This window comes from Seriola lalandi, unplaced genomic scaffold, assembly GCF_002814215.2.
Source record: "Seriola lalandi dorsalis isolate HSWRI2012SDOR001 ecotype SW California unplaced genomic scaffold, Sedor1 jcf7180002054657, whole genome shotgun sequence".
Lineage (NCBI taxonomy): Eukaryota > Metazoa > Chordata > Actinopteri > Carangiformes > Carangidae > Seriola > Seriola lalandi.
The window spans coordinates 114,051-139,195 of record NW_019525210.1 but is presented as its reverse complement, the minus strand read 5'-3'; the positions used below and the strand labels follow the sequence as shown (position 1 = coordinate 139,195).

Genomic DNA, 25,145 nt, shown 5'->3' with positions numbered 1-25,145 from the left:
GTGTGTGTGTGTGTGTGTGTGTGTGTGTGTGTGTGTGTGTGTGTGTGTGTGTGTGTGTCTGTGTTTGTGTGTTGCCTGTCATTCATCAGCTCCTGAGGTGATCAAACCGACAGAGGCCGCTATCGTCTGCCCCGTGGATTGGCAGCTCTTCAACAACAGCTGCTATTTCATCTCCAGAGTCCAAAGGGACTGGGCAGAGAGTCGGTCATACTGCCAGAGCAAAGGAGCTCACCTGGCCATCATCCACACGGCCGAGGAGCAGGTACATCATGACATGTTAATCCCGATGCTGCCATGTTCAGAGGGTTGTCATTAGATTCTGTGTTGGCTGGAGTTTATTTAATCAGGAAGAGCCACTTCTATTCCTCTGTTCACTTCAGAAACATGTCAACAGCGCCAACAAAGCTTTTCAACTGTATATCACTAAACTTAAAAGTTGATACAGTGTGATCAAACACGTAGCTATGTGTAAGTTTTGCTATTGCTCCATAGAGTAACATTAGCATTAGCAGCTGTTTACTTACCAGTCTAGAGGAGACGTTGTGAGTTTAGAAAGCCTCTTGTTTGGCTTCTATTTCTATCTAACCAGCTAGTCCTAGATGTTTTCATCACTTTCCGATACCGAGTCGCTGTAGTGTCCAGGCTGCCCTGAAGAAGGAGGGGCCCAATAACAAAACTTGTTAGTAGGATCAATTGATTGTTGATTTGTTACCAATAAGACAAATATACTAGAATACCACTTACTTTTTTTTTTAAAAAACACAATCATCTTGGGCTTTGGCAGAATCAGATATCATCATCCTCTCTAGTGATAGAGCTGGGATATTAATCATCTCTCTAATCACAAAGGTACAAAAACAATCAGTCATGATTGTCTTCTATGAATACACCTAAACATTTCTTTTTGTTTTTCTTTCCTCTCAGACGTTTCTATGGAATCTTCTTCCCAGAGGTCATTGGAACGCCTACTGGTTTGGGATCACTGATGCACAGACAGAGGATCAGTGGAAATGGGTGGATGGCACTCCACTGGTCGGAGGGTAGGTTCACTTCTTTCACAACTTACCATCCTCCAGCAGCACGTTAGTAAGTCTGAATCAGTCATAAAAACAGGGGATTTCAAAGGCAGAGAATTTGGTCCCATTGTAGAATCTGGGTTTAAGACGCTATACCAAAAGCTTTTTGTATGTTTTCGTGAACTGCAGCCTGGCCTTTGTTTTTGAGGTTTGCAGGGGTTTGGATCTCGTACTTAATCCTCTAAAGTTCTGGTCATGAAGTCTTCTCACTAACAAGGAAACATGTCCGCCAAAATCCTGGAGAGCATTCTTGTACAAACCTGCTTTTTCAGAAAGTACCCGACTATTGATTTTAGCAAACCAACGACCTTTGATATCTCTGATTTATTTTTGATATCTATGAGTTTTTCGCAAGTCAGTTCACTGAACACTGACCTTAAAAGTTGACACGGTGTGAACAAATGTATTTTATTATTTGTAAATAATGTTCTGTTTGTGAAAACAAAAATGTCATTGAACATTAAAGGAGCTATCTGTAACTTTTGCTATAGCTACATAGCCAACATTAGCTTTAACAGCTGTTTATTTTCCAATCAAGAAGAAACATTGCAAGTTCAGAAAGCCTCTTGTTTGGCTTCTGTTTCTATATGATTTTCCTGTCATCCACATAATTTTCTAGTTTTGCTGTATTAGAAAGTATCTAAAGTGTCTCTGATAGATCTTTGCTTTTGTTTGAGCCTCATTATCTTCTTCTCTTGCATGTTCACCTCTACACTCCTCATATTGACAGACGATTCCACCTCAATCTAAATGCCGATTCTCAACTCTCCGTTAACTCTGAGCCACATCTAAGCTGCCCAACGAACACTTGGTTACTAAGTGTCTAATCACTTTTGAACCCTTGCAATTAGGGCACTATGTGTTAAAAGAGCTTTATCTCCCACACAGTTCATTCAATAGTGACGTAAACCTACTCAAATTAAACCCAGGACTTGGAACATTAACGTAATATGCATTATTTTATTTCAAATTGAATGTGCTGAAGCTCAGAGCCTGAAGAACAAAGAGTGTGTAACTGTCCAAATACTTACGGCCTGGACTGTATTTCCCTCAGCAGTTGGTGGAAATCAAAAGAGAGCTAAAAGAGAATGAATATTGGACACAGATTGTTGGGCAACACATGAAGCTCAGCAGCACTGGATGTCAACCGAAGAGGATTAAATAAATATGATTAAAGGAGTTAATAGAGGGCAAGTGATGTACACGGACACTGTGTATACTCCATATACTCTGTGAAAAACTGTATTAATGCTAAACAATTAAAGGACCATGAGGACCACTATGTACCACTAAAACCTACAAAATACACAAAAGAATACAATACATAAAAGTAACTCATTCAGTGTTATTATTAATATGAAGAAACAGATCAAATGGATTAAAAAAACACAAGACCTGAAAATTTGCCTAGAAAGATATGGAGGACTTTGACTCTGTTGGTGGACAAATTAGTTCATTTTTGCCCAAATTATGACTCTACTCCTATGGATCCAGATTGTTGTACACACAGACATAGACAAACACACACAGACACATAGACTGAGAGACTGACTGACTGACTGACCAGTGGACTTTAACATCTGTTGAACATTGGCCTTTTACATGCCTGAGGCTGAAGCGCAGGTTCTGGCCTGTGAGCTGCACAGACACGACTGAAAAGGGGGAGGTAAACTTCAATCCAGTGCTCCCTATTTCACTGCAAAATCATCCCTCGGTGCAGAAAATCTTTGGAGGGAAGAAACCAAAATAGGAAGTGAAGTTTGTCGACAAAAATGTAAAATTGAACTTCCTCAAAACTATTGGGGGTAAGAAAACAAAGCAGTAATACAGGCTGCACTATGGTGGCAATGTTGTTCCGTCGACCACTTTGGTTCAGACTGAGATCTCACCAGCTTCATTCATAGTTCCCAGATGATGGATCCTACTGACATTGCCGATTCCTTAATTCTTCCCGCTACTATCAGGTCAATCAAAATTTCAATTTGTCCTATAAAACTCGACTGTGTTTAGTGCTTTTTAAGTAAGATGGTGAATATGATTAACATTATACCTGCTAAACATTAGCATGTTAGCATAGTTGTTTTGAGCATGTTAGCATGCCAACGTTGGCATTTATCTCAAAGCACTGATATGCCTAAGTGCAGCCTCGCAGAGATGCTAGCATGGTTGTAGACTGTTAGGCTACGTCCACCTTAATATGATTTTATGAATATAAGAAAAATGCTACTCTGGGCATATGCGAGTTGGTGTAAACAGGGCGCAGATTGTGTTCTCTGCAATTAATTACTTGCCAAAATACTACGAACGAGGAACAGCAAAGGCTCTTGTAATTCGTTATCCATGTTGCTTTCACCACTGGTAGTCGTAACAGATAAGACCTTATCAGGGTGTGATGTTAGAGTGTCAACGTCATTGTTTCCAAAGGTCTCAACACAACTCCTGAGTTTACAGCCTAAAACAGGACCAGCAGCATTTCCAGTAGTCTCCATTTTAGGTGTTTGAACTCCGGAGAAGAATGGACACTGCCTGTAAAAGTAGCAAAAGAGATTTTAAAACTAAAACGGAGTAGTGTGGATATAGCGTTAGTCTTTTACTTGATAAATTACTTAAAACAATCAATCAATTGAGAGTATAGAAGATCAGTACAAAAACATGGAATAGGACAGAGTCATTATAGAGTTAAAGGTTCAGGTTCCAGATGTGAGATAACAGCTGGAGGGAGGCCAGGATTTTGTCTGCCTGCACTGCACTGTAGGTGACCGTGACCTCTTCCTCTGGTGAAAAACAAATGTGTCCGACCGCAAAGAGGGAACAGTGGAAAGAGCAGTTCCACTTTAGTGGTGTAAAATCGTGAGGCATTTTCATCCTCTGGTTTGTCTTCAGCTTGGCTCAATATTTCTTCTTCTGTGTTTTATTTGCTGCATATTTTTTTCTTCTGCCTCAGTTTTATTCATTTGCCCTTGGGGGTTTTGCAGTCTGTGCAGCAGCAGACATCTCCCTCTGTCCTTAGACCTAGAACTCTAAAGGGGGGAAAATGGAAGAAACCTCAGGAAGAGCATCAGAGGAGGGATCCCTCTCCCAGGACAGACAGTAGGGACAATCAGGGTGACAACATTATAGATAAATTGTAAACATATATGCCAACGAGACCTGAGCCACACGACCTCTTCTCCACCATGAAGACCTGGACAGATCACACATAACATACAAGAGAAAAACACAACCGGCCACACTAGTATTTTCTTTCCTGTCGAGTGCCAACTCCACAGATTTTTTAATAAGCATCTGATTTTTCTTCCTCATTTTTGTAAACGTTTGTTGATGACTAACCTTTTGTCATTCATCTTTTGCCACCTCACTACCTTCCTCTTTTCCTGCTGAGATATTTTTTGTCCTCATGTGGTTCTGACTTGGCTCTGCCCTGATTCATCTGAATGATATGACATTTAATTGTGATATTTAAGGTCCAACTTTTTACACCTTTCCTTTGTTTTATTTTTAAAAACAATATCCACAAGTGTCCAACCTCCACATCTTCACTCTCCACATTGATATATAAAAGGCACACTACCTGCATTGGCTCTAAATGTTGTTACTGGATGTATATAATGAGTTTCATAATTCTTCTTGAATCTGGACAGCAGTTAAAGCTGAAGTGTTTAGTTCATTAACCAAAGTGAATTCTCTCTCTCTTCCCTCTGCACTTTAGTTTCTGGGAGGTTGGTGAGCCCAACAACCACATCAACGAGGACTGCGGCTACATTGTGAAAACCCGCGTGTTGACACGAGTGCCGATAAGGAGCTGGTACGACGCCCCCTGCACAATGGCATTACCCTACATCTGTGAGAAAGAAATGAGCGCCGGTGCCAGTACCGCCATTCCGCACTGAGATTTCAACGTCACTCTGATCATCTGAGGTAAACAAGGGGAAGAAGTTTACCCGTCCAGTTGTTCATCAGGCTAACAACCCGACGCGTGAACGGCTGATATTTTGCAAATACAATTCCACCTACGTTTTTTGATTGTTTTTATCCAGGGTTTCTGCCTCTCGGGCAACACACAGGCTGCACTATCTTCTTGGTGGAGGTCTTTGGGCCTGTTTCCAGAATTAAAGGTCCCATTTTTATATATTTGTGGTTTTAAGAACCAAAAAACCATCTCAGTGTAGTTTCACATCTCCTCTCTCAGGTTTCGCTCTGGAGCTCTAGTAACAACAGGTCAGTGAGCCAATCAGAACAGAGGACGCTCTGAGTATCGCTTCTGATTGGCTCACTTTTTTCTGAGTGATCCAATAAAAATATAGCAGATTTCAGGTAAACACTCAGAGAAACCAAATCCTGCAAGGTTGGATGTGTGCATTTCTCTGTGGACTGAGCTTTGATACTTCCACAGTATTAATATAGACCCTAGACCTGCTTTATAATCAAACAACACATGGACATCTACCTTTATACTATATGGACCTTTAAATTGAAGGCAGGAATCAGGGCTAAAACAAAAAAGGTACTTCGACCTCATTTAATCTATACTATAATTTTCTATTAATATGATATACTACCATTATTATGAAAAGCAAACAATTTGAATATTAACCGATTTCATTCATCTGTTATTTGGTAAATTGAAAAAAAACATTGATAAATGTAAGAATAGCATTCAAATAGCATTTTAAGAACCCCTGACTTCATTGGGCCCCTCTTACTTTTCTACTGATAAAAAAGTATCACACCTAACCTGAAGGTCAATGGTTGCACTTGGTTTAGAATTCATTGTAGATATTTTTTTTTTTTTCAACATATGAAATGCTTTTTAGTCCAAGAAAACCTCAGTTGAGTCACTCTCTGAAGGATTGCAGTGCTTCAGTGATTTAATATGGTCAAATGTATTACATGGTTGGGATACAACAATGTATTTGTGCCTTAAACCACATAATGCCATGTTTTTATGCACTTGTGCTTTAGATTTTATAGATCAGGGATTCAAGATGACGATTAATGTTGTCATTTATTTCTTACATGTGAATGGGATTTTTAGGAATGAATAGTGTTAGATTTATATTAACTGTATATAAAGGAAGTGTCATGATGATAAATATATGGGAGTATGATTATCAGTAAAAATGATCAGTTTGAATTTGATACACTGTGGATCCTGTAAATAAATGATTAAAATATATTTTTGTATATCTTAATTTTTCACTATACTTGACCCACTTATGAAATACCTTATCTGCATAAATCTGCTTTAATCAGTATTTTCAGAAGATTAAAGTTTATGATGATTTATTGCAAGATATTTTGTTGCCCCTAGTGGCCTAAAAGAATCTAAATCCATCCATCCAAAATCCATTAGTGCAGCTTTAATGTGACACTAGATTTCTAGTAATTATACAACAAAGATGTGCAAACATGTTTTTTTGTTTAGTAAGGTCTAGTTTTTGTTTGTTTGTTTGTTAGTTTGTTTTCTTATTTAAATGTCCTGCACTTTTTTTAAAACAGTTTTTTCTGAGAGACTATTTGCACTAGACCTACCAAACTTTTATATATATATATATATATATATATATATATAAACTTTCGTCTGTTAATAACCCATTCCATTTAAAGACGAAACATGTTTCTCATTCTCTGTACACTTAGCTTATGTTTACCAGTTTTTCGGCCTGATACAAAAGTGTGAAAATTGCAGATACTAAATAAAACATCAGGAAACAAATCCTTGCATAGAGATCATCCTATAAAATCTGACACCATTTATCAACATGTAATGGTTGAGTGTCTTTAACGTCTCCTCTCAGCATTGTTGTTGTTGTGATTGTTATTGCCCAGCAGGTGGCACTGCGCACACAAACAACCTGTAGTCAACATGTTGATATGTAATGGGAGTCTGCAGGTCACACTGACCAACGGAAGAGCTGGAGAGGAACTAAAGCTGATTTTAAAATTTTTCATTCCCCCTGCTGTATTTTTAGATGAGAAAGTTTCAGTTTATCTGTATAAATGTAAAAAAGAAAAAGAAAATATAAAATATAAATTCTCTACCACACACATTTACATTTATTATTTGATTATTGTGTGTTGTGTAAAAATAAAATCAAGCTTTGAAGTGAAGTCAGTCCCTGAGATTGAAGGTAAAACTTTCCATCTACAATACAAGGAGGGGAAAAAAAGAATTTACATGACATTAGAGCAGGATTATAATTGCAATTTAAACAACGTAGAATCTCTTAACATTTTTCCATTCAATTTCAGATAAATAAAAATGAATTTAACTTTAATATTCAAATGAGGAAATTTGTTTGGAGTACAACAGAATACATGGAAGCAACACAAAAATACACCATCACACACAATCCATTACAGTAACAGTACTTTAACCTGCAACTTCAGCTTTTCTCTTGTAAAAGTCTGCTTTTATGTTTTGTCTTTATTAATGAGAGCAGCTGTTTACATTTTTTTTTCCATTTAAAAGGCATTAATGTAAATCCCCTATACAAACTAAGAGTGTCATCTCCCCCTGACATGTCATCTCTTCTTTGAGCTGAAAGACCTACATTCAGTCTTCCACTTCCTGTCTTGTTAAAGTGGGCTTAGAGCGTCCCTGAATGAAGAAACCAAAGGTGGAGGGGGTTTGTTGAGTTTATATTCCTGCCTCCCTCCTGAGCTCGTTACCTCAGGGAGTTATCAGGAAGTCAGCTAGCCCTCTTCTGTCACAGTTCATTAGCCCGGATTACAGGCCAAGACTTAGATGGAGAAACACTCAGGCTCATTACTAAACTGTAATAAGGTCCCATCGCCAAATCAGACAATGAACCAGTGAGCTGTAAAGACAGATTTAAGTTTTCAGTTTTAGGAACCCTCAACAACACTGGACAGAGACAGAAAATGTCTGTATGTAAAGCAGAAAATTACACTGCACTGTGAAGCACAATTTATGATCATGAAAAACAGCAAAGAAGAAACCATCAAGTGATCACTGAAGAAGTCTGAAGAATTATGCTTCAGTAATTTAGTTGTTTCAGTCGTCCAATCAGTTTCCTTTTGATTTTTCCTCTTTAAAATTGAAGAAACTTTTGTGTGTTTTTTGCCAAAGACAAAATGATGTGCACCTTCGTTTCAATATTTGAAAGATTTGTTCATAAATTACATTTGAAAGTAGTCATTTGTTTTCACTGTAGAAAGGTAAAAGGAAAAACTAAAAGTAGAGAAAGACTAAGACAAACTACTGGTTGAGAGGAAGCTCATCTGTTTGTGTCAGCGAGTTGACTTCTAATGTGAATATCATTACTTCATTAACTCACCCACAGTTTAATACACTTCCCAGAATCCTAGTTGAATATTAAATGTGTTTTTTCTGGCCGTAGTTTTAATAATGTAGAAACAAATATCAGATACTGGGGTATTGGAAATTATTGGGACATTCAGCACACAGTGCACAACCTCATACAATGCAGCTCTCACCCAGAGAATAATTAAATATAAATCTCTGTATTTTATATTTTCATTTTTTTTTTTTTTGTCTTTATTTATTCAGGTATGTTTCTCCCAGAGTAAACCTCTCCTTTCCAGAACGGTCCTGTAAAAAAATGAACCCCATAGGTCGTGTGTGCAAGCAGCTTGTTACAAACCAAACTTAAGCGACCTCTAGTGGCCGTGGTGGTTATGGCAGGAACAAAGGAGAAAGTTTGGCAGTGTAGTACATGTGACAAAGTCCGTGTTTGGATGAGGTTGGAGTTCGTGGATGGGTCGGCAAGATACTGACCGTTCCACAGCCTTGACCGCCTGTGTGGTGCTATGGGTTGTATTATTGTTACCATGACAATGAAGGTCGCTACCATACTCTTTACTCCCTGGGTTGTATCTGAGGGTAGGGACAAACAAATTTGGTCGTTTCGGTTCGAGGACTTGTTGCCCTGGTAACAGCTACAGACTGTAGGTCCACACATTCACACCTGGAAGCTGCCCAGCACAGTCTGATCTGCTGGTCGCTGAGCAGCTTCACTGCAGCAGTAGTTTGACCTCAGGACACCTCACTTTTATGATCCTTGCTAATCCTGACAGTCCAGGGATTGATCCGGCGACCTTCAGGTCATAAGCCCTCTCAATAATACCAGATCATGATGAATGATGAAACAGTGGAGTAGCACAGCAACATGCACAGAAACTTAAAGGACGTGGAGACAATAAATCAAATCCAGACAGAGGAGTCAAATCAAAGCTGGTTGACTCGTTGCTCATTAGAACTATCTGGTTTCATCTTTCCAATGATGGACGTTGGGTTGGTTCCCGAATAAAAAAAAAACCCAAAACATTAACAAAATCCAAAAAAAAAAAACTAAAAAGAAAAAATACCTACCTGAAAGAGGAGAGGAGAGCAGTTCTGAGGCAGAAGCTGAGCTGTGGATCCTCACTGAGCTTCCTCGTTTCCCCAACTTAGTTTGAAATTCAAATTTACAAAAGAGTATTCAACAAGCAGACATAATATCAACCAGAATACTGAAAGTATTTAAACTGTATTTTGACATAGTGAAGGAGAGGTCTTCAAGATTAAGCACGGATGCAGAAGTCGTCTCAAAACCTTTTCCATTTTGGTTTATATTACCAAAGGTCCTCAGCTGGTTTTGAGCTAGAGACTTTGCAATTGCAGTATTCGTTAGCTGCACTACTGTGATGCTGGACTTCAATTCAACACACTCTCATTACATAAAAAATGTGCCTATATATGGAGTGTACTAACTTGAGTCATTGATTTTACACTGGATGAGCTTCAGTGTTAGAGAGTTAAATAAACTTGAGTAGGAAGGAGTGAGCTGCCTTTGACAGAACAAATGTTTCATTTTGGACCCTGCAGGCATTAAAACTGTGTGTGTTTGACTTATGGAGGATACACCGGGTCAGACAGGGCTGCGTCACGGTGATGCTGCTGTATGATGTCACCAGGCCTGAGCCAAAAAAACCTGTTGCTAAAAAAAGATGCAGCCGGAGGAGAGGCTTAATCTGAGGAGGCCATCAAACATCACCGATGATCTCAGCGTGTGTCCATGATGCACGACGGCAAACGGTGGATAAGCAGGATATTGAACCAATGAGGACAAGACTCGGGACTTAGGGCTGCGGTGTAGTAACTGGGCTACATTACCTGAGCCTGAGCACTGAGGTAAACATCAGTGTTTTAGCATCTTAACCAGACAAACACCCAACTGGCACGATGCCAGTAAGAGACAGTTTAGCTCATCTAATGATTTCAGTTTACTCCTCAGTGTCCTGATGTGCACAAACACACACCTGCAGACTTGACCTTAAATCTTCCTTTGTCTGCGATTTGTTCGGCAAATGTCATCACCCTTAAGGCTTCTAATGCATTTTGAATATCTTCCAGATGATATTTAGACCAAGTTTCAATAGCTCGTTCAAAATAAATGTGTATTTTTCCATTCTGTGGTTTTGGGTTTGACACCGATAATCCTCCACCAAACAACCAGAGTAACTACTGTGATGTGAGCTCTTCACCGCAGAAAATGAACTTTGGATGTGTTAGTGCCACTTAAAATGAACCTGACTGGGACACATTTGTTGTTCAATGCTTTGCTTTACTTTTGAAGTTAAAAGCATTGAACAGCAAGTGCATAGATGTATTATAATAGATGTATTATAATACATCTATGCACTTGCTGCGTCCCAGCCGGGTTCATCGCTTTTCCTGTCCCATGGAAACACTTTTGTTGTGTTTTGGGAATTTGCACTACATGTGTTGTCAAATTGATAAAGATGTTTTCAGAATTTCTTTGTGTTTTGTCCATTTTGCATGTGTTTTTCTTAAGTTGCAGTGCGTTGAGTTCTCAGGGTCACCGTAGCTACAAGCTAACAAGCAACATAAACAAATAAAAGATGCCAACTACGCTAACGGTTCCGTTAAGTCTGCTAGTCGCCGATTTTGATGCACAAACAACTCACAAACACTCTGCAGGCATAAGGCCCGATCCAGGTTTATCAATGAGGAAGTAAGAGCAGATGTGTTTCCTGCCTCAAGTTTTTCACTTTTTATGTGGGAAAACCATGTTAAACAAAATATTAATCATAGCAGCGTATTTTTTGCATCATTTAAAACATTTCTGGCGAGGAGCTTTAAACATATGAGCTCAAGTCATGGTTTTTTCCTAATGAAAAACAATGCTAACAACCACGCAGGTTAGTATTGGAGTCTCTACTCCCAACACTCTTCTAATGTAATGAAGTGACTGGGAGCAGCCTCACATGTTGTCTCTGAACTGACTCTGATGACTCTTCATTTAACAGGAAGAATGAACTTTTCAAACTGAGTAAACGACCAAAGACAAGCTTCACACAGCAGACTGCGTCTTGTTGAAAGAACTACTGACGGAAAACAGATTTAAATCAAATAAACTCAACAAAGGTTCACGCATCCAATTTAATGAAGCTGAACCAGATTTGCAAGTTCAGACCATCAGGAACAACTTAATTTTCAGTCATATTTTTATGTTGAAACAACACCTTATATTTCAGTGTGGAATGTGGCGACGGGCCAGAAAAAACTAAGCACTCCTTTGGAGATGTAATTAATATCACATTATGGCAGCTTATTACCCAGGTGGACTTCCCCACCACACACCTTTCCTAGAAAAAAAAAAAAAAAGGAAATCTCCTCACAAGCTACAGGTCAGATTACAGGATGTCAAGGGGGGGGCAGGCCAAACCCAGATCATCTGTCATCAGAGACCAATCCCTGCTCTGCTTCGGGTTGTGGCTCGACCCAAAACCTCCCTCCTGTACTACCTCACTTTTGGCTTCCAGGTTTATCCGACCTCCTGCGTTTCTACCTGTCTCCCCGACCAATTTCATATCCCCGTTCTTCAAGAGGTTATTATCTCCAAGGGGTGCAAGACTCGGTGTGTAAATTTAAGAGGCGCCAGAACCTCTTTTAACTTTCAGCTATTGTTTTAAAAGAGCAGCAGAACTCCGTGTTTGACTCTTGATCCACTTTTTCGTTCGTTTTTTCATGTGACGCACGTTTAGCTTGACCTGCTCTAATTCCCTAACGAGATTGGCCGTCCCCGGATATCCCATTAGACCCTGATTAACTGGGCTCAGCTCATTAGCTCTGACAAACCAATTCACCCCTGTCAACCTCCGCCCCAGACTCTCCATCCCTGCTCCTGCATCATGACGAAAAAAACATGCACCGCAATGCCAGGAACCCGGCACATAATGTCATACATGTGTCCTGCAGATCAAACAAGAAATAAAAATAACGTCTTAAAGGTGGGAATAAGTTTCTTGTTCTGCTTCCTAAATCAATAAAAGGTTGTTTGAATCCGACTCATTTTGCCTTCTCACTTTTGATTTGCTTTCTTTGCACCTGAAACTCATCAAAACTGCCAGGTTATAGCTTTTAAACAAGAGCATGTTCTATCATATTTAAATGTGTGCATGGCTGATGTGTCAGTTTCCTTCCTCTGGCACCGACTCATTGTGCAACAGGTGTAATTTGTCTGCAAACCTCCACAACCCTTTTTCCTCCTCGCCTCATATTCTCACATTTCATCTCCACCTGTTCCCTTTCTCCTCCTGCCTTGTTCTTTCATTTCTTCACCTGCTCTTGTCTTTTGACCTCATAACCTGATTTTCTGCCACCAATCGGTTTACCAACCACCTCTCGCCATGCTCCCTCTCCCTGTCTCTCTCTCTCTCTCTCTCTCTCTCTCCTTCCCTCTCTATTTCCATCTTTGAGCTTTATCCCTTCATCCCTTATCTCCTTCATCCCCTCCAATCCTCATCTGTTCTTCACTGTTGGAGGAAGGGAGAGAGAAAGAGAGAGTTTTTCACAAGTAAGCTGATAGCAGTCTGCCGGGTGAGAGCGTCGGAGGAGCCAGCGAGCAGGTTGTGCGCCCTGGGACTGTTGGGATCTAAAAAAGCTCACAGGGGAAAACGCAGAGCCGGAGGTGTCTGGAACCAGGAGCTGCAGAAGAAGAAGAGGAGAAGGGACCACGCTGTGTGTGGGGAAAGGTGAGTTTCTTACTTTTATGCCCCTGTAGCTGCACTCTCTTCAGCTGCTTCCTTTTGCTGTTGGAGATCATTTGGAGCTTCACTGAGCTGCTCTGAGGCAACTTTTTTTTTTTAAAGAAAGACAGAAGAAGAGGTTTTTTTTTTTAAACTGTTGTTGGAGTTTTGCCTAAATGTGCAACACAGGGGATTTGTGGGAAACTTAATAAGACTCTTCTGCACATGCCTCCAAACCAAGAGATGTAGCTCCATTTGCATTTGCAGTGATTTTGGAGAAGCAGGAGCTTTCCACCTTCACTTCTGAGTTGTGCAGCTTTCATGCACGAAGGCTGCTCTACTCCAAACTCTCCCTGCATCTTGAAGCATCAATTCCTTGCTGTGAACAGAATAATTTATGACTCCCGTGTAAGATTGAATCCAATGTAATGATTACTTAAACCCTTTGAAGGTTATCTTTGGATTGTGGGGAAGCTGCCAAAGAGGATTGGTGCCTCAGGTGTAGCAGCAGTAAGCTGCAGCCTGATCTGTCACACAAGGCCAAACCTCATCCAGCTCACTTTGTCTGCACATATCCTCCATCGTGTTTTGGTTCTTCAATGGCTGCTACTTCAAACTTTTGTCTCTTTCTAGGACAAAAAAAAAACAAAAAAAACCTGATGATCTCCAGCTCTGGGAATTCACTTCAACTGAGGTTGTACAGTAAATACGATTGTTGAAACATAAAGGTGTCATTACTTCAAATGAGAGAACAGGAGAGCAGAGGAGGAGCTGCCTGACGTTTGGACTATAACAGACCGTCCACATCTCCCACCGTCCACATCGCCCTCCCTCTTTCTCTCTCTCTCTCTCTCTCTCTCTCTCTCTCTGATCCCGAGGTAAAGAGCAGTCGGTAATCGGATGACAGGAGATTTGTACTGGTAAAGCTTCCCTTAAGATCTCCTGCCGGGATTTAAAACCCTGTAGCAACCCACCCCAAACCCCACCGCTCCCACTGTCACCACCGACACTGGCCCCTCTTGTATCTTCTACATCCCGTATCCTGCCACAGGTCCCTGCACGTAGGCCACGTCCTGAACCTTCACCTCTGCTGTTAAATGGATCTGACCTTGTCATGCAAGACACATATGTGTGGCTACGAGTTTATATTTCAAGCATTTAGTCTGTGAAATATCACATTTTGCCTTCATCATGTGTTAAACTTAAGCTAGTTTTGTTTGACAAACAGTCTGAAACTCAAAAATATTTCATTTTCAATGATATAAAACAGAAAATCATCAAAGCTGCAGCCAGTGAATGTTTGATCATTTTGCTTGATAATTTTCAAAATTGCTGACGCTTCATTCCCAATTCTTTTTTTTTAAGTGTCCCTGGAAACTATAGTTTTGCAACAGTTGCAAAGAGCATTTAAATGGGAAGTGGTTGAAGCTCTGTGTTCACTTCCTATAAGACACAGATTTCATTTTTTGCATTTTAACCTTCCAAAAAGTGACTTTTTTTTGTCACCACGATAGCAAATCATACTCTTTGAGTTGTCTCGATTAGCGCTGAACAAAGTTCCTTGGCAAGAGCAGACTCAGCATTAAATGAGTCCGACGTCAGTATCCTATTACAGAGTATAAGGCACTTACACTGAACTGCAGCAGGGCTTTTCAGAAATGATGATTATGTCAAAATAAAAGAACCACAGGACGATGAAGACACTGAATATGAGGAGTTTATTGTTTTGTCTACGTTAAATATTAGAGACTTGACCACTTGACTCCTCACTCTTTGTTGTGGCTTGACTGTGATGCTGGTGACCGAAAACTTAAAGCTTATTATATTGTTGGAGCCGGCTAACTTGAAAATTGAATTTGAAATGTCATGGACAAAATGTTCTACCATTGGCTTTCAAAATGGCTGACACCAAAGAGGAGAGCGACACAGATTCCTCACAGGGAAAATTGTGATGCAAAACTTTGACTGAAAGAAATTCAAGTGTAACGTTCGAGATAGTTAACGAAAGCTAAAGAGTCTCGATTCTTAAATGAGCATAAAAAGTCAGAGATGTACTGATCCAGTCCAGGGATCACACACTGCATGTGTTTTATATCCAGGGACAAATCTTCTAGTTCCCTTCTTCACTTCCTTCCTTTCTTCCTTCCTAATTCATTCATACTCATTCCCCTCCTTTGTTCCCTTCCTGCTTTCCTTTAGTTCCTTCTTTCCCTCCTTTGCTTCTTTCCTCCATAAACCTAGTTCTTCTCGTTCCTCTCCTTCCCGTCTCTCCTACATTTACACTTTAAAGTTATTTCCTATTCTCTGAGCAATCTTTCCTTTCAGCCTTCCTACCATGAAGACTATTTTCCCTCCTTCCTCCTCCCTTGCCCTGTCTTGTCTCTTCCTCACCTCTCCCTCCCTTCACCCTCTGCACATCATACCTGGGCATTTGTATGAGAGCTAACAGTATTACAATTTTGGTTCAGGGGAGGGATTACACCTGTCAGGTATGTGTCTAATCTTTTCTCTAGATTTGATGGTGTAACGGCAACCCAAGTGATCCAGATCAAGGTATCAGGGCCACTGAGTGATGTGCAGGCCGGTCAGTGGATCTGTGTGTACCTGTGCAGGACTGTAATGTACTGCAGGGTCAGAGCCGAGCTGTCAGGGTCACACGTGAGGAGGAAGTGGTCTTATTTCCAAACTGGAGCTTCATTATTGTTGTTGTGATGACATTCTGATTTCTAGCATAATTAGCTTCATGCAGGAACAAATACAGATGTTCTCGCAGTTTGTATATGCAAATATGTCCCATCCATACGCAACTGAATTTGAGTTCAATCTGGGTTTATCGCACTGTTCCCCCCGAACAAGAATGAACTCGTGTTTTTTGTCCTTTTCCTCTTTTTTTTTTCCCTGTTTTCTGTTACAGAGTGACAGTTTCGTTTTCCGTCAGTAACATCCCCTAGCAACCGTCGCCATGGCAGCTGAGAAAGCTGAAATAGATGCACTGAAAAAGGAGTGCGATGGCCTCCGCACGCAGATTGAGGTGAGTGCTTCCTGTTGCGGGTTAACAAAATACGTTGATGCGTCACAAGGTCATAACATGAGGTCAGTGTTCTGTGCTGTCTTCACCTTGGTAGCAATGAACTGCTGGGTTTTGTTCATGGTTTATTGAGCTTCGCTGGAGAATTTTCACATCCCTTAAAGACACACTAAATCAATCCAAAAAAAACCAAAAACAAAACTGGAAATATGTGGTTTTCACAGGACGCAGACAAAGCAACTCTGGATATTTTCATTTACTTGACAAGTTCAATATAATCAAAACTGGAGATACATGGTTTCTCCTGGACAAAGAAATACCTTAAAACTGACCTAAACTGGGGATACATGGTTCTGACTGCACAGGGATGATAAGTAAAATAAACTAATACCTCCAAACTACCACTAGTACAGTTACCATCTACTACCGCTGATGCTCCTCTACCACCTCTAGTCAAGAGCTTTGACTAAAAACAGAAACAAAAAAAACACAACAAATAAATCTGTTCAATTATTTTCTATTGGAAAACACAGACAAATTAAGCCTTGATTAAATTTGTAGACCTAAACATCAAACTGGAGTTTGACCTTCCTCACTCTCTGATCTCTTTCCCTCGCTTGTCGTTCCCTGTGTGGCCACCAGGCGGCCCGTAAGGCCGTGAATGACGGCAGCATGTCAGCATCTGCAGGGGGCGTGGCCGCGGTGGGCCGAGTGCAGCTGAAGCTCAGGAAGACGCTCAAGGGTCACCTGGCCAAAATCTATGCCATGCACTGGTCAGCTGACTCCAGGTGAGTGCTACTTATACAGGTGCGGTTCTCCTGCTTTGCTGCAGCTTTGACAGTTCAAGTCTCCTGTTAGCTGCCGGTGCTCAGTTAAATGTCAAAGAACTAGCAACATCTGAGCAGGTCAACAGCCTAACAAGACTAGACAGGTGCTTGACATTTGAAACCTCAGATCAGCTCAGATCATTTATCTTGGCTACATGTTCAACTCATGTTTTGGTCCAAAGAAAAACCCTAGCGGGTCTGTCTGTGTGGAGCTTAAAATTTAAACAGGTTTACTGCTACATTATAAGAAAACAGATGATTGATGTGAATTTATTCATGAATGAAGTGAGATGTAATGTATTTGGCAGCAAAGATGAGCTGCACTGCCGATAACAGTGACTGATTGATGTTGATTTGTGTTTGAATCAATAATCGAGAGCCAAATCTTAGTCTGCAGTGGTGTTTTGCTTTTATAACATCTTTTGTGACATTAAAAAGAAAAACAAAACACGACTCTCCTTATTTAAAATGATACATATTTTAAAAAATCTTCACACAAACTCATATGGTATAATCTTGTCTGTGTCGCAGGTCAATGGTCAGTGCATCACAGGATGGTAAGCTGCTAGTCTGGGACACCTTCACAGGGAACAAGGTGAGATCATCTATGCTGGGCTGACACTGGAATTTAGGGTGTTTCTATTCCCAGTGAATTTTATTTGTGACGTAGATTCTGACATTGCGCTAGTGGGTGCAGTAACCAAAACAGGACAATAATGGAGAGGTGCATGAGATTGTTTATTGTACAGCATGCCTCTAAAATGAGCATCATGGCTCTTCTATGTATTCTGCAGCAGTCACAGCATTTTTAGATGAGGTTCAAGTAAGAAATGGGAAGTTACTTCACTTGCTGAAATTGTTTTATTTCAAATTCACTTTGCAGGACGTTTGTTTGTTGCGAGCAGCGTTAGACACGCAAGAGATGTGCCTTTCTTTTGCTAATTTTATTTAGTTAAATATCTCCTTTATCGTGTTTTTGAAAATCAGTAGTTAAAGGAGCTGAACTGAAGCTTGTGATTGGCTGGAGCAGTTTACCCGCAGGAGCTTCTAATCCTGAAATAATTACATTAGTCTGGATTTGAGTGGTGAGTTAAATATGGAGTGATGGTTTAACTTCTGTTTCCAGCCTGTCAGGAATGAAATCATGGTGGGGAAAAGTGACTTATAATAAACTTTTGAAGATGTTGAATATAAACCAACATCTGGTTTCAGTCGCTCCATATCAGTTATACCCTGATATGTGAAGGAGCCTGTAAATCAACTGCACCTTTTGCTCCTCAGTTGGTTGCTGTCCCACTGAAGTCAGCCTGGGTGATGAGCGTCGCCTTCGCCCCCTCTGGTAACCTGGTGGCCAGCGGTGGTCTGGACAACATGTGCACAGTCTACAACATCAAGTCCGCCAGCCCCAAGACCCTCAGGGAGCTGGATGCACACACAGGTGAGGGTGATGATACGGCCTGGGTGAACTGACGGATGGACAGATGAGGATGCTGACTGAATGCTCGGCTGTCTCTCTCCCTCCCAGGTTACCTGTCTTGCGCCCGTTTCCTTAGCGACACCGAGATCCTGACAGCCTCTGGTGACACAACCTGGTGAGTTTATCACAGATCATTTTTTGCTTCTTGTAGCCATGTGTTTCATATATACAGTATATATATATATATATATATGTACTGAAATTACACTGTGCTATCAGCACCCTAGTAATAAACTTAGTTTTGTCTTTTAAAGAAAATTTGAATCAAACTATAACTTTTTTAACTAAAATACTTGTTTGTTTATGTTTGTGCAATCCTACAGTCCAATATTTTTTCCCAGCTTTCAGTACATGTTTCATTTTGTTGCATTTTAATACAAAACACACAAAGAACTAGTGATTTTTATAACGATTGACATATAGAATATCTAAATATATAAAAATATGAATGTTTGAATATGACTTTGGTGCAGTTGAAGTTACTTTTCCATGGCATGGTATGCTAGAGAGTGAAGGTGTTTTAAACGCATAATGGACTCTATCAAAACTGGAATTTATAAAGTAATTTTCACACAAAAAGAAATCTGATCCAGAACAGTCAGACCAGAGCCAAAAATAGACCCAATGGTCCAAAACGCAGTTCCCTCCTCTATACCCCTCTGTTTCACACCTCCTCTCCCTCTCTCCTCCCAGCTGCCTGTGGGACCTGGAGACTGGCAAGCAGAAGATTATCTTCACCAACCACATTGGAGACTGCATGACGCTGGCTATGTCCTCCGACATGAACACCTTCATCTCTGGAGCCTGCGACTCTCTGGCCAAGCTGTGGGACCTGAGGGAAGGGACCTGCAAGCAGACCTTCAGCGGACACACCAGCGACATCAACGCCATCTCTGTGAGCATCCTACCAACCATCACACACACACAAACACATGAGAAAATAGAAACCCTTCTGCTGATTGTTAAAGCAGGTTTGGGGGGGTTAAGATTTACTTTAAGATTTTAAGAACTTACAGAAAAAAAAACCTGCACAAATTCACGACTAAACTCCTGTGGTACTTTGTTTGATGACATTTTGCATCGGGTTTGTGTTACTGGATGTAAACACACAACAGACAATCCAGGTAACTAGGTGACATCACCTTACCAACAAACCAATAAAAAAATAAAGAAATGATCATCAATAAAAAAGAATACTTAGATTTTTAATATGCAAAGGTAAATTTAATCTAGTTTCTAGAACCGCAAAAGCTAAAAGAATATAAAAAAATCTAAGACAATGAAAGACAATGGAAACTTCAACCGACGTATTTGGTGACTGGTGCAGAAAGAGGCAGGTCAATAACAACCAAACGTGCTGATAAACACCTCTTTTTCTCCCCTGCCTCAGTTCTTCCCCAGTGGAAACGCCATCATCACAGGCTCCGACGACTGCAGCTGCAAGATGTACGACCTGCGTTCCGACCAGGAGGTGATCTGTTACCAGGACAGCAGCCTGAACGCCGGCGTCACGTCTTTGACTCTCTCCAACTCAGGCCGCCTTATCTTTGCCGGTTATGACGACTTCAACTGCCACATCTGGGACTCACTGAAGGGAGAAAAAGTTGGTGAGTAATAAATAACAGCGAGGGCCATTTTTCTTTTAAAATCAGGAACTAACAACAAAATCAGCTAATTCATACGGAGGCCCTGAGAGCCCCACGCCATGCAACTTACGATAACACATGCAAATTTCAGAAAAACTATTTGACAACACATTGTGCTGCAAATTCTCACAACACAATGGAAGTGTTTCCAGGGGACACAAAAAAAAAGTGATAAAAGCATTGAATAACAAGCATGGTTCATCACTTTTTCTTTTTTTTCTTTATTTTTTTGCCTTAATTCCAATAGCAAGAGTGAGAGAGAGGGACAGGAAAGGGCCGCGGGTTGGACTTGAACCCGGCCTTCATGGTTTTTATCTAAATCTGTCACTTTTCAAAAGACCTGATGATGAAAAAGTCCAATTACTCACAGATAAATACAGTAAACATGTCTGGATAAAATTCTCTCCTCCTCTCTCCTTTCTTTCATTTCCATTCCTTCTCTCTCTTATTTTGTCTCCTTTCCTTTAATACTTTCCTTTTATTTTCCGTTGCCTTGTGTGTTTCTTTTCCTCTCCTCTTTCCTCTTCTTTGCTTGTCCTTTTCTTTCTTTTGGGTTCTTTTCTCTTTACTTTCATTTTTTTTCATTTCCATGCTCTCCCATCTTCTCTCATTTCTTTCCTCTCATTCCTCTCCTCTCCCCTCCTCCCCCAGGTGTGCTGTCTGGCCATGACAACAGGGTGAGCTGCACTGGTGTCCCCGAAGACGGTATGGGCGTCTGCACAGGATCCTGGGACAGCTTCCTCAAACTCTGGAACTGAGGCATCCCAGCGGAGGAAAACACCAGGAGGAGAGGAGGAGGAGGGGGAGGAGAGAAAGAGGAAGAGGAGGAGGAGAGGAACCGGAGGAAAGGGGGAGTAAAAGGCTGAAGACAGGGAAGGGAAGTGAGGTTGGAGATGTTTGGTGCAGATGTTCGAGGACAGGCCTTCCTCTCTTCCTCTCTTCCTCTCCCCCTCTCTTCCTCTTCCCCTCTTACTCATTCATGTATGCAAAATATGAGAAGCTGCGAGTGAGTCACATTGTATAAATGGCATCAGGTGAACAGTGAGCGATGCATCCTGCTGTATGTACAACAGAGTTTTATTATGACGAGACGACGATTTAAACACTGAAAAAATAAAAGCGTTAAAAAAAAATAGCACCTAATTCAAAATGATTACTGAGCAGAAAAGAAGCTCTTATTGAGAATGTCAATTAAACAAAAATAGATTTTTGACAATAAAAAAAATAAAGAACACATGAATATTGAAAATAAGACTATAGCATTACAGATTTATTTTTATTGTCTTTGACCTGTAAAAGAGCCCTGGACTTATTTAGATGAAAGATTGATATGTACATTTATTTCTATTTTATAGATTAACACACTAGTTTATGTACAGTGACTTTTCTTTTTTTTTTTTCCTTTTTTTTTTTTTTTTGGGGCTGCACATATCCAGAATATATGTGTACGGTAGGGCCGCCATCTTGGGCTTTGATCAAAGATGGCCGCCTGACCGCCACTGTTATCTGTCTCAGCATGAAAAATAAAAATGCGATGATGAATAAAGGTTTAAAGATGGAGCCGGGTTGCCAGGCGGAGGTCTGGTCCCCCCCTGTTAAAACACTCTGTAAAGACCTGTAAACTTTGTTTTACTCCCCTGGGTTCAGCTGCATTTTGTAGGACTTTTACACTTGTGCAGTTCCTCTGTAAAAAGACAAAACGTTTGTTGAAAATCTTTATAATAAACATAGAATTATGCATTAACACCATGTCCGAGTCTGTGTGTTTGTGTGATTTTAAAGTGTTACACTCGTGATAAGTGACATTATTGTGAGTGGACAGTCCTCTAACCTGCTGCTGGAACAGGACGTACAGTACGTGTACAAAATAAAAGCAGCCTTTTTAATTTGTTCCTTTAGTTGCAGTGCTCTTGATCTGGAGGACAAAACAGTCTGGAGGGAAGTTTCATTAACAAGGTCGACAAACATCGGCTGCATGAGTCACACCTGCACACGACAACACACAGGGTGAACACGCACATCGGTGCAAAATCGGGCAAGAAAACACAGCAAGACCTAATATTTCTGTGTTATCTTCGGTCTGAAATCTGTTGCAACATGTTCAGTGGGAATAAAAGAAGATACACAACCAAACAAAAACATGGACTCATAAAGCACACATCACCAAAACCTTTTTATATAAGTAACACTCTGATTTGTTGATTTGTGTCAAACTCTAGCAATAATTGGATATTTTACAGGGTGATTCCAGTATTATCCGAATGTTGTGTATGTTATATAGATTTGACAGAATATAAATATACATATACACCAAACAGCGTCTGTTTTTATGTTGGGGAATGAAATTTATAGAAACTTTTCTGAGTGGGAGGAGGAAATCTGTGTCAAAACATTTTAATTTATTTATTATAATGTTATTTCCTCTGCTGAGTTAATCATGTTTACTGATTACACAGCATGAAGTGTCACTATTGTTAATACCCGCTGTGTAATGACTCAAATTATCACTGCATCTGCTCAATAGTCACTATACTGAAGAGAAAAATATTTTCATCTGGCCATTAAATATTTTTGGTAACACTGACCTTATAGCTGATAAATACAGGGACCTAAAGTGTCATTGCATTTTTTATTCTATCTATTCATCATCAATTCAATGTTTGATGTTCATGTTATAAGGAAAATGTTTAATTGCTTTGGTTTTACACATTGTTATTGTCCATAGAAAGACATATGTCATTACAAAGCTGTGTATTTTACTTTAATAGGGACATAACTGACTGCTTTAAGTGCACCTTCACTGTTAATCTCAGCATTTTGGTACAGGCTTATAATAAAATGAATAAATATGAATTATAATTCATCACATCCATTTTCTTTTAGAAACTCGTCATGTTTTGTGTAAAATGCTCCATAGTATCTCGTTAGTTAGGTATTAAATCATATATGGTAAAGTAAGTTGTTGTAAAGTATTATTTCAAACTATGATTTCCAACAAAATATTATTTCTTCGCGAAACATGGAGTGGTTATATAAAGTAGTAATAGTAGTAGTAGAGTATAGACAATAAAAAAAAAATGTACATACTGATTTGAGGGGAAACGACATAGAAACAGTAAAACAAACAAAAAAACAAACGTACAGCATCAGAATAAATACATTTAATTACTGTGTGTGGGGGGGCATCCTTCCTTCCATCATGTCACCAGCAGGGGGCGGTAATGGGCCTTAAAGCTGTTTGACTCGTTATAAACCCAAACCAGAAGAAGAGAGATGTTTTTGTTTTTTTTCCCCCCGGTGATGAAATTTCCGACAGCACTTGACATACACACCAGCGCCTGACTCATCATCATCATCATCCTGCAGCAGCAGCTGATCCTCCTCCGGACCTCCACCGCGTCTCTTCACCGGGTCTCAGCCACCGTCAGCCGGGCAATGGCGTCCAGGAGCTTCTTCGTGGGAGGAAACTGGAAGATGAACGGGAACAAGGAGAGTCTGGGAGAGCTGATCACCACCCTGAACACCGCCAGCCTCCACGACCAGACCGGTGAGTGGCGGGTCCGGGTCCGGTAAAGTCGCTGCTGCAGGTTAACCGTCATCAGCTGGTGAAGGTTTTCTGGTGCAGAGATAGACATGTGATCGATACCGTGGGATTCGGACAGACACCGGGGGGTGTAGGGGTGATGCTGCTCAGATGACACGGTGACATTGGGACTCATGTGACCAGGATGAGTTGCGTAAAGGCCTCTGACGTAAAATAACTACGTATATTTACTCAACTACTGTCCTTTTATTTAGTTTATTTCCATTTCTGCCTCTTCAAACTTCCACTCCCACTTATTTCAAATTACATTTTTACTCAGCTATTTTTAGTGGTTAATTTTCAAAGTAAGATTTTTTACATAAATGGTAGCTTTGGTTTGTGGCCCCTTACAAAATAAATGTCTGTACAAAAAAGATCAATTTTACCTTTTCAGTGACAAACTTCTTATTTTATTTTTCCATTTAATTTGGTGAGGGTATAAATGAGACTAAATACAAGCACGTCTGTCTTAGTCCTTCACAATAAGGCCTCTCCCCCTATTGCCCACACCTGTACCCCATGGCTGCAGACAGGTGCCTAGCTGCTGAGCCAAAGAGTAATATTTACATTTATGTTAGGTTTTAACAATCAATTGCAATATTATTGAAATCACTATATGGCCAAGTGCAATATTCAAATCACAGGAGCGGCAGTTTTTTAAATTAAGGCAAAATGTGTCAATGAAGCATTGTGGTGCTGCAGAAACACCACCGACGGAACATGGTTGTTTGGTTTAGACCCCAGCAAAAGTCAAATCATCATCTTTATGGTTTTTTAAGTGGAAATCACCATTCCCATTCAAATGTGACTCATATCGCAATATCTGTCAAAATAATTGCAATATGTTTTTTCTGCATGTGTTCAGCCCTGATTTATATGATGTGTTGCAAACAAACAAACAAAACCTCTTCTTATGTAAAACCTTTGTGTTAATTCATCATTAACACGAAATGTGGAAGAACTTTTTCATCTTTAAAGAGAGGTTTCACCTGTAAACCTCAAATAGTCTCATTTAAGTAAAGAGGAAAAGGAAAAGACAAATGAAAAAAATGTAAAAAAAAAAAAAAAAATAGATAGATCAATCTTTTTCTTTTTTCTACCTTGCAGAGGTGGTGTGTGCTGCTCCCTCCATCTACCTGGACTTTGCTCGGTCCAGTCTGGATCCCAAGATCGGGGTCGCCGCCCAGAACTGCTACAAAGTGGCCAAGGGAGCGTTCACAGGGGAGATCAGGTTTCTGACCCACTGACTGAACACACTCACATACAGTATTTATGACGCGACCAGGTTCTATTAACTGGCCTGTAGACTTATACACAACCACAAAATGTCAAAAATCTGCTGCTTTCATGTGATTTATGCCCCAAATGAACTGATAAGGAAATGAATCGTTGGTTGCAGACGTATATGGATGGATATGTAACTTTGGCGTAGAGACAGAATATTTATATATTCAAACATGTCGACTCCACATATGACTTTTTACACCAGC

General features: G+C 40.2%; 3 protein-coding genes across 3 annotated transcripts in view; all 3 read left to right on the top strand.

Annotated features, from left to right (window-relative positions):
- LOC111665675 (uncharacterized) overlaps positions 1 to 6,252 on the top strand; it is an 11,537-nt gene extending 5,285 nt beyond the window's left edge. The window contains exons 5-7 of the mRNA XM_087177823.1: positions 8 to 262; positions 925 to 1,040; positions 4,786 to 6,252. Of these exons, the coding sequence (XP_087033949.1) occupies positions 8 to 262; positions 925 to 1,040; positions 4,786 to 4,966 (552 nt within the window). The 3' untranslated portion in view covers positions 4,967 to 6,252. The remainder of the gene's footprint in view (positions 1 to 7; positions 263 to 924; positions 1,041 to 4,785) is intronic.
- A 6,619-nt stretch (positions 6,253 to 12,871) lies between these two features.
- Positions 12,872 to 21,821, top strand: gnb3b (guanine nucleotide binding protein (G protein), beta polypeptide 3b). The gene is made up of 9 exons (XM_023420795.2): positions 12,872 to 13,100; positions 16,009 to 16,125; positions 16,765 to 16,910; positions 17,481 to 17,544; positions 18,231 to 18,387; positions 18,475 to 18,541; positions 19,120 to 19,321; positions 19,817 to 20,033; positions 20,724 to 21,821. The coding sequence occupies exons 2-9, from the start codon at positions 16,057 to 16,059 to the stop codon at positions 20,828 to 20,830; spliced, it is 1,029 nt and encodes a 342-aa protein (XP_023276563.1). The 5' UTR covers positions 12,872 to 13,100; positions 16,009 to 16,056; the 3' UTR covers positions 20,831 to 21,821.
- A 1,540-nt stretch (positions 21,822 to 23,361) lies between these two features.
- The window catches only part of tpi1a (triosephosphate isomerase 1a), a 5,450-nt gene continuing 3,666 nt past the window's right edge, over positions 23,362 to 25,145 (top strand). The window contains exons 1-2 of the mRNA XM_023420774.2: positions 23,362 to 23,619; positions 24,763 to 24,886. Coding sequence (XP_023276542.1) covers positions 23,508 to 23,619; positions 24,763 to 24,886 — 236 coding nt within the window. The 5' untranslated portion in view covers positions 23,362 to 23,507. The remainder of the gene's footprint in view (positions 23,620 to 24,762; positions 24,887 to 25,145) is intronic.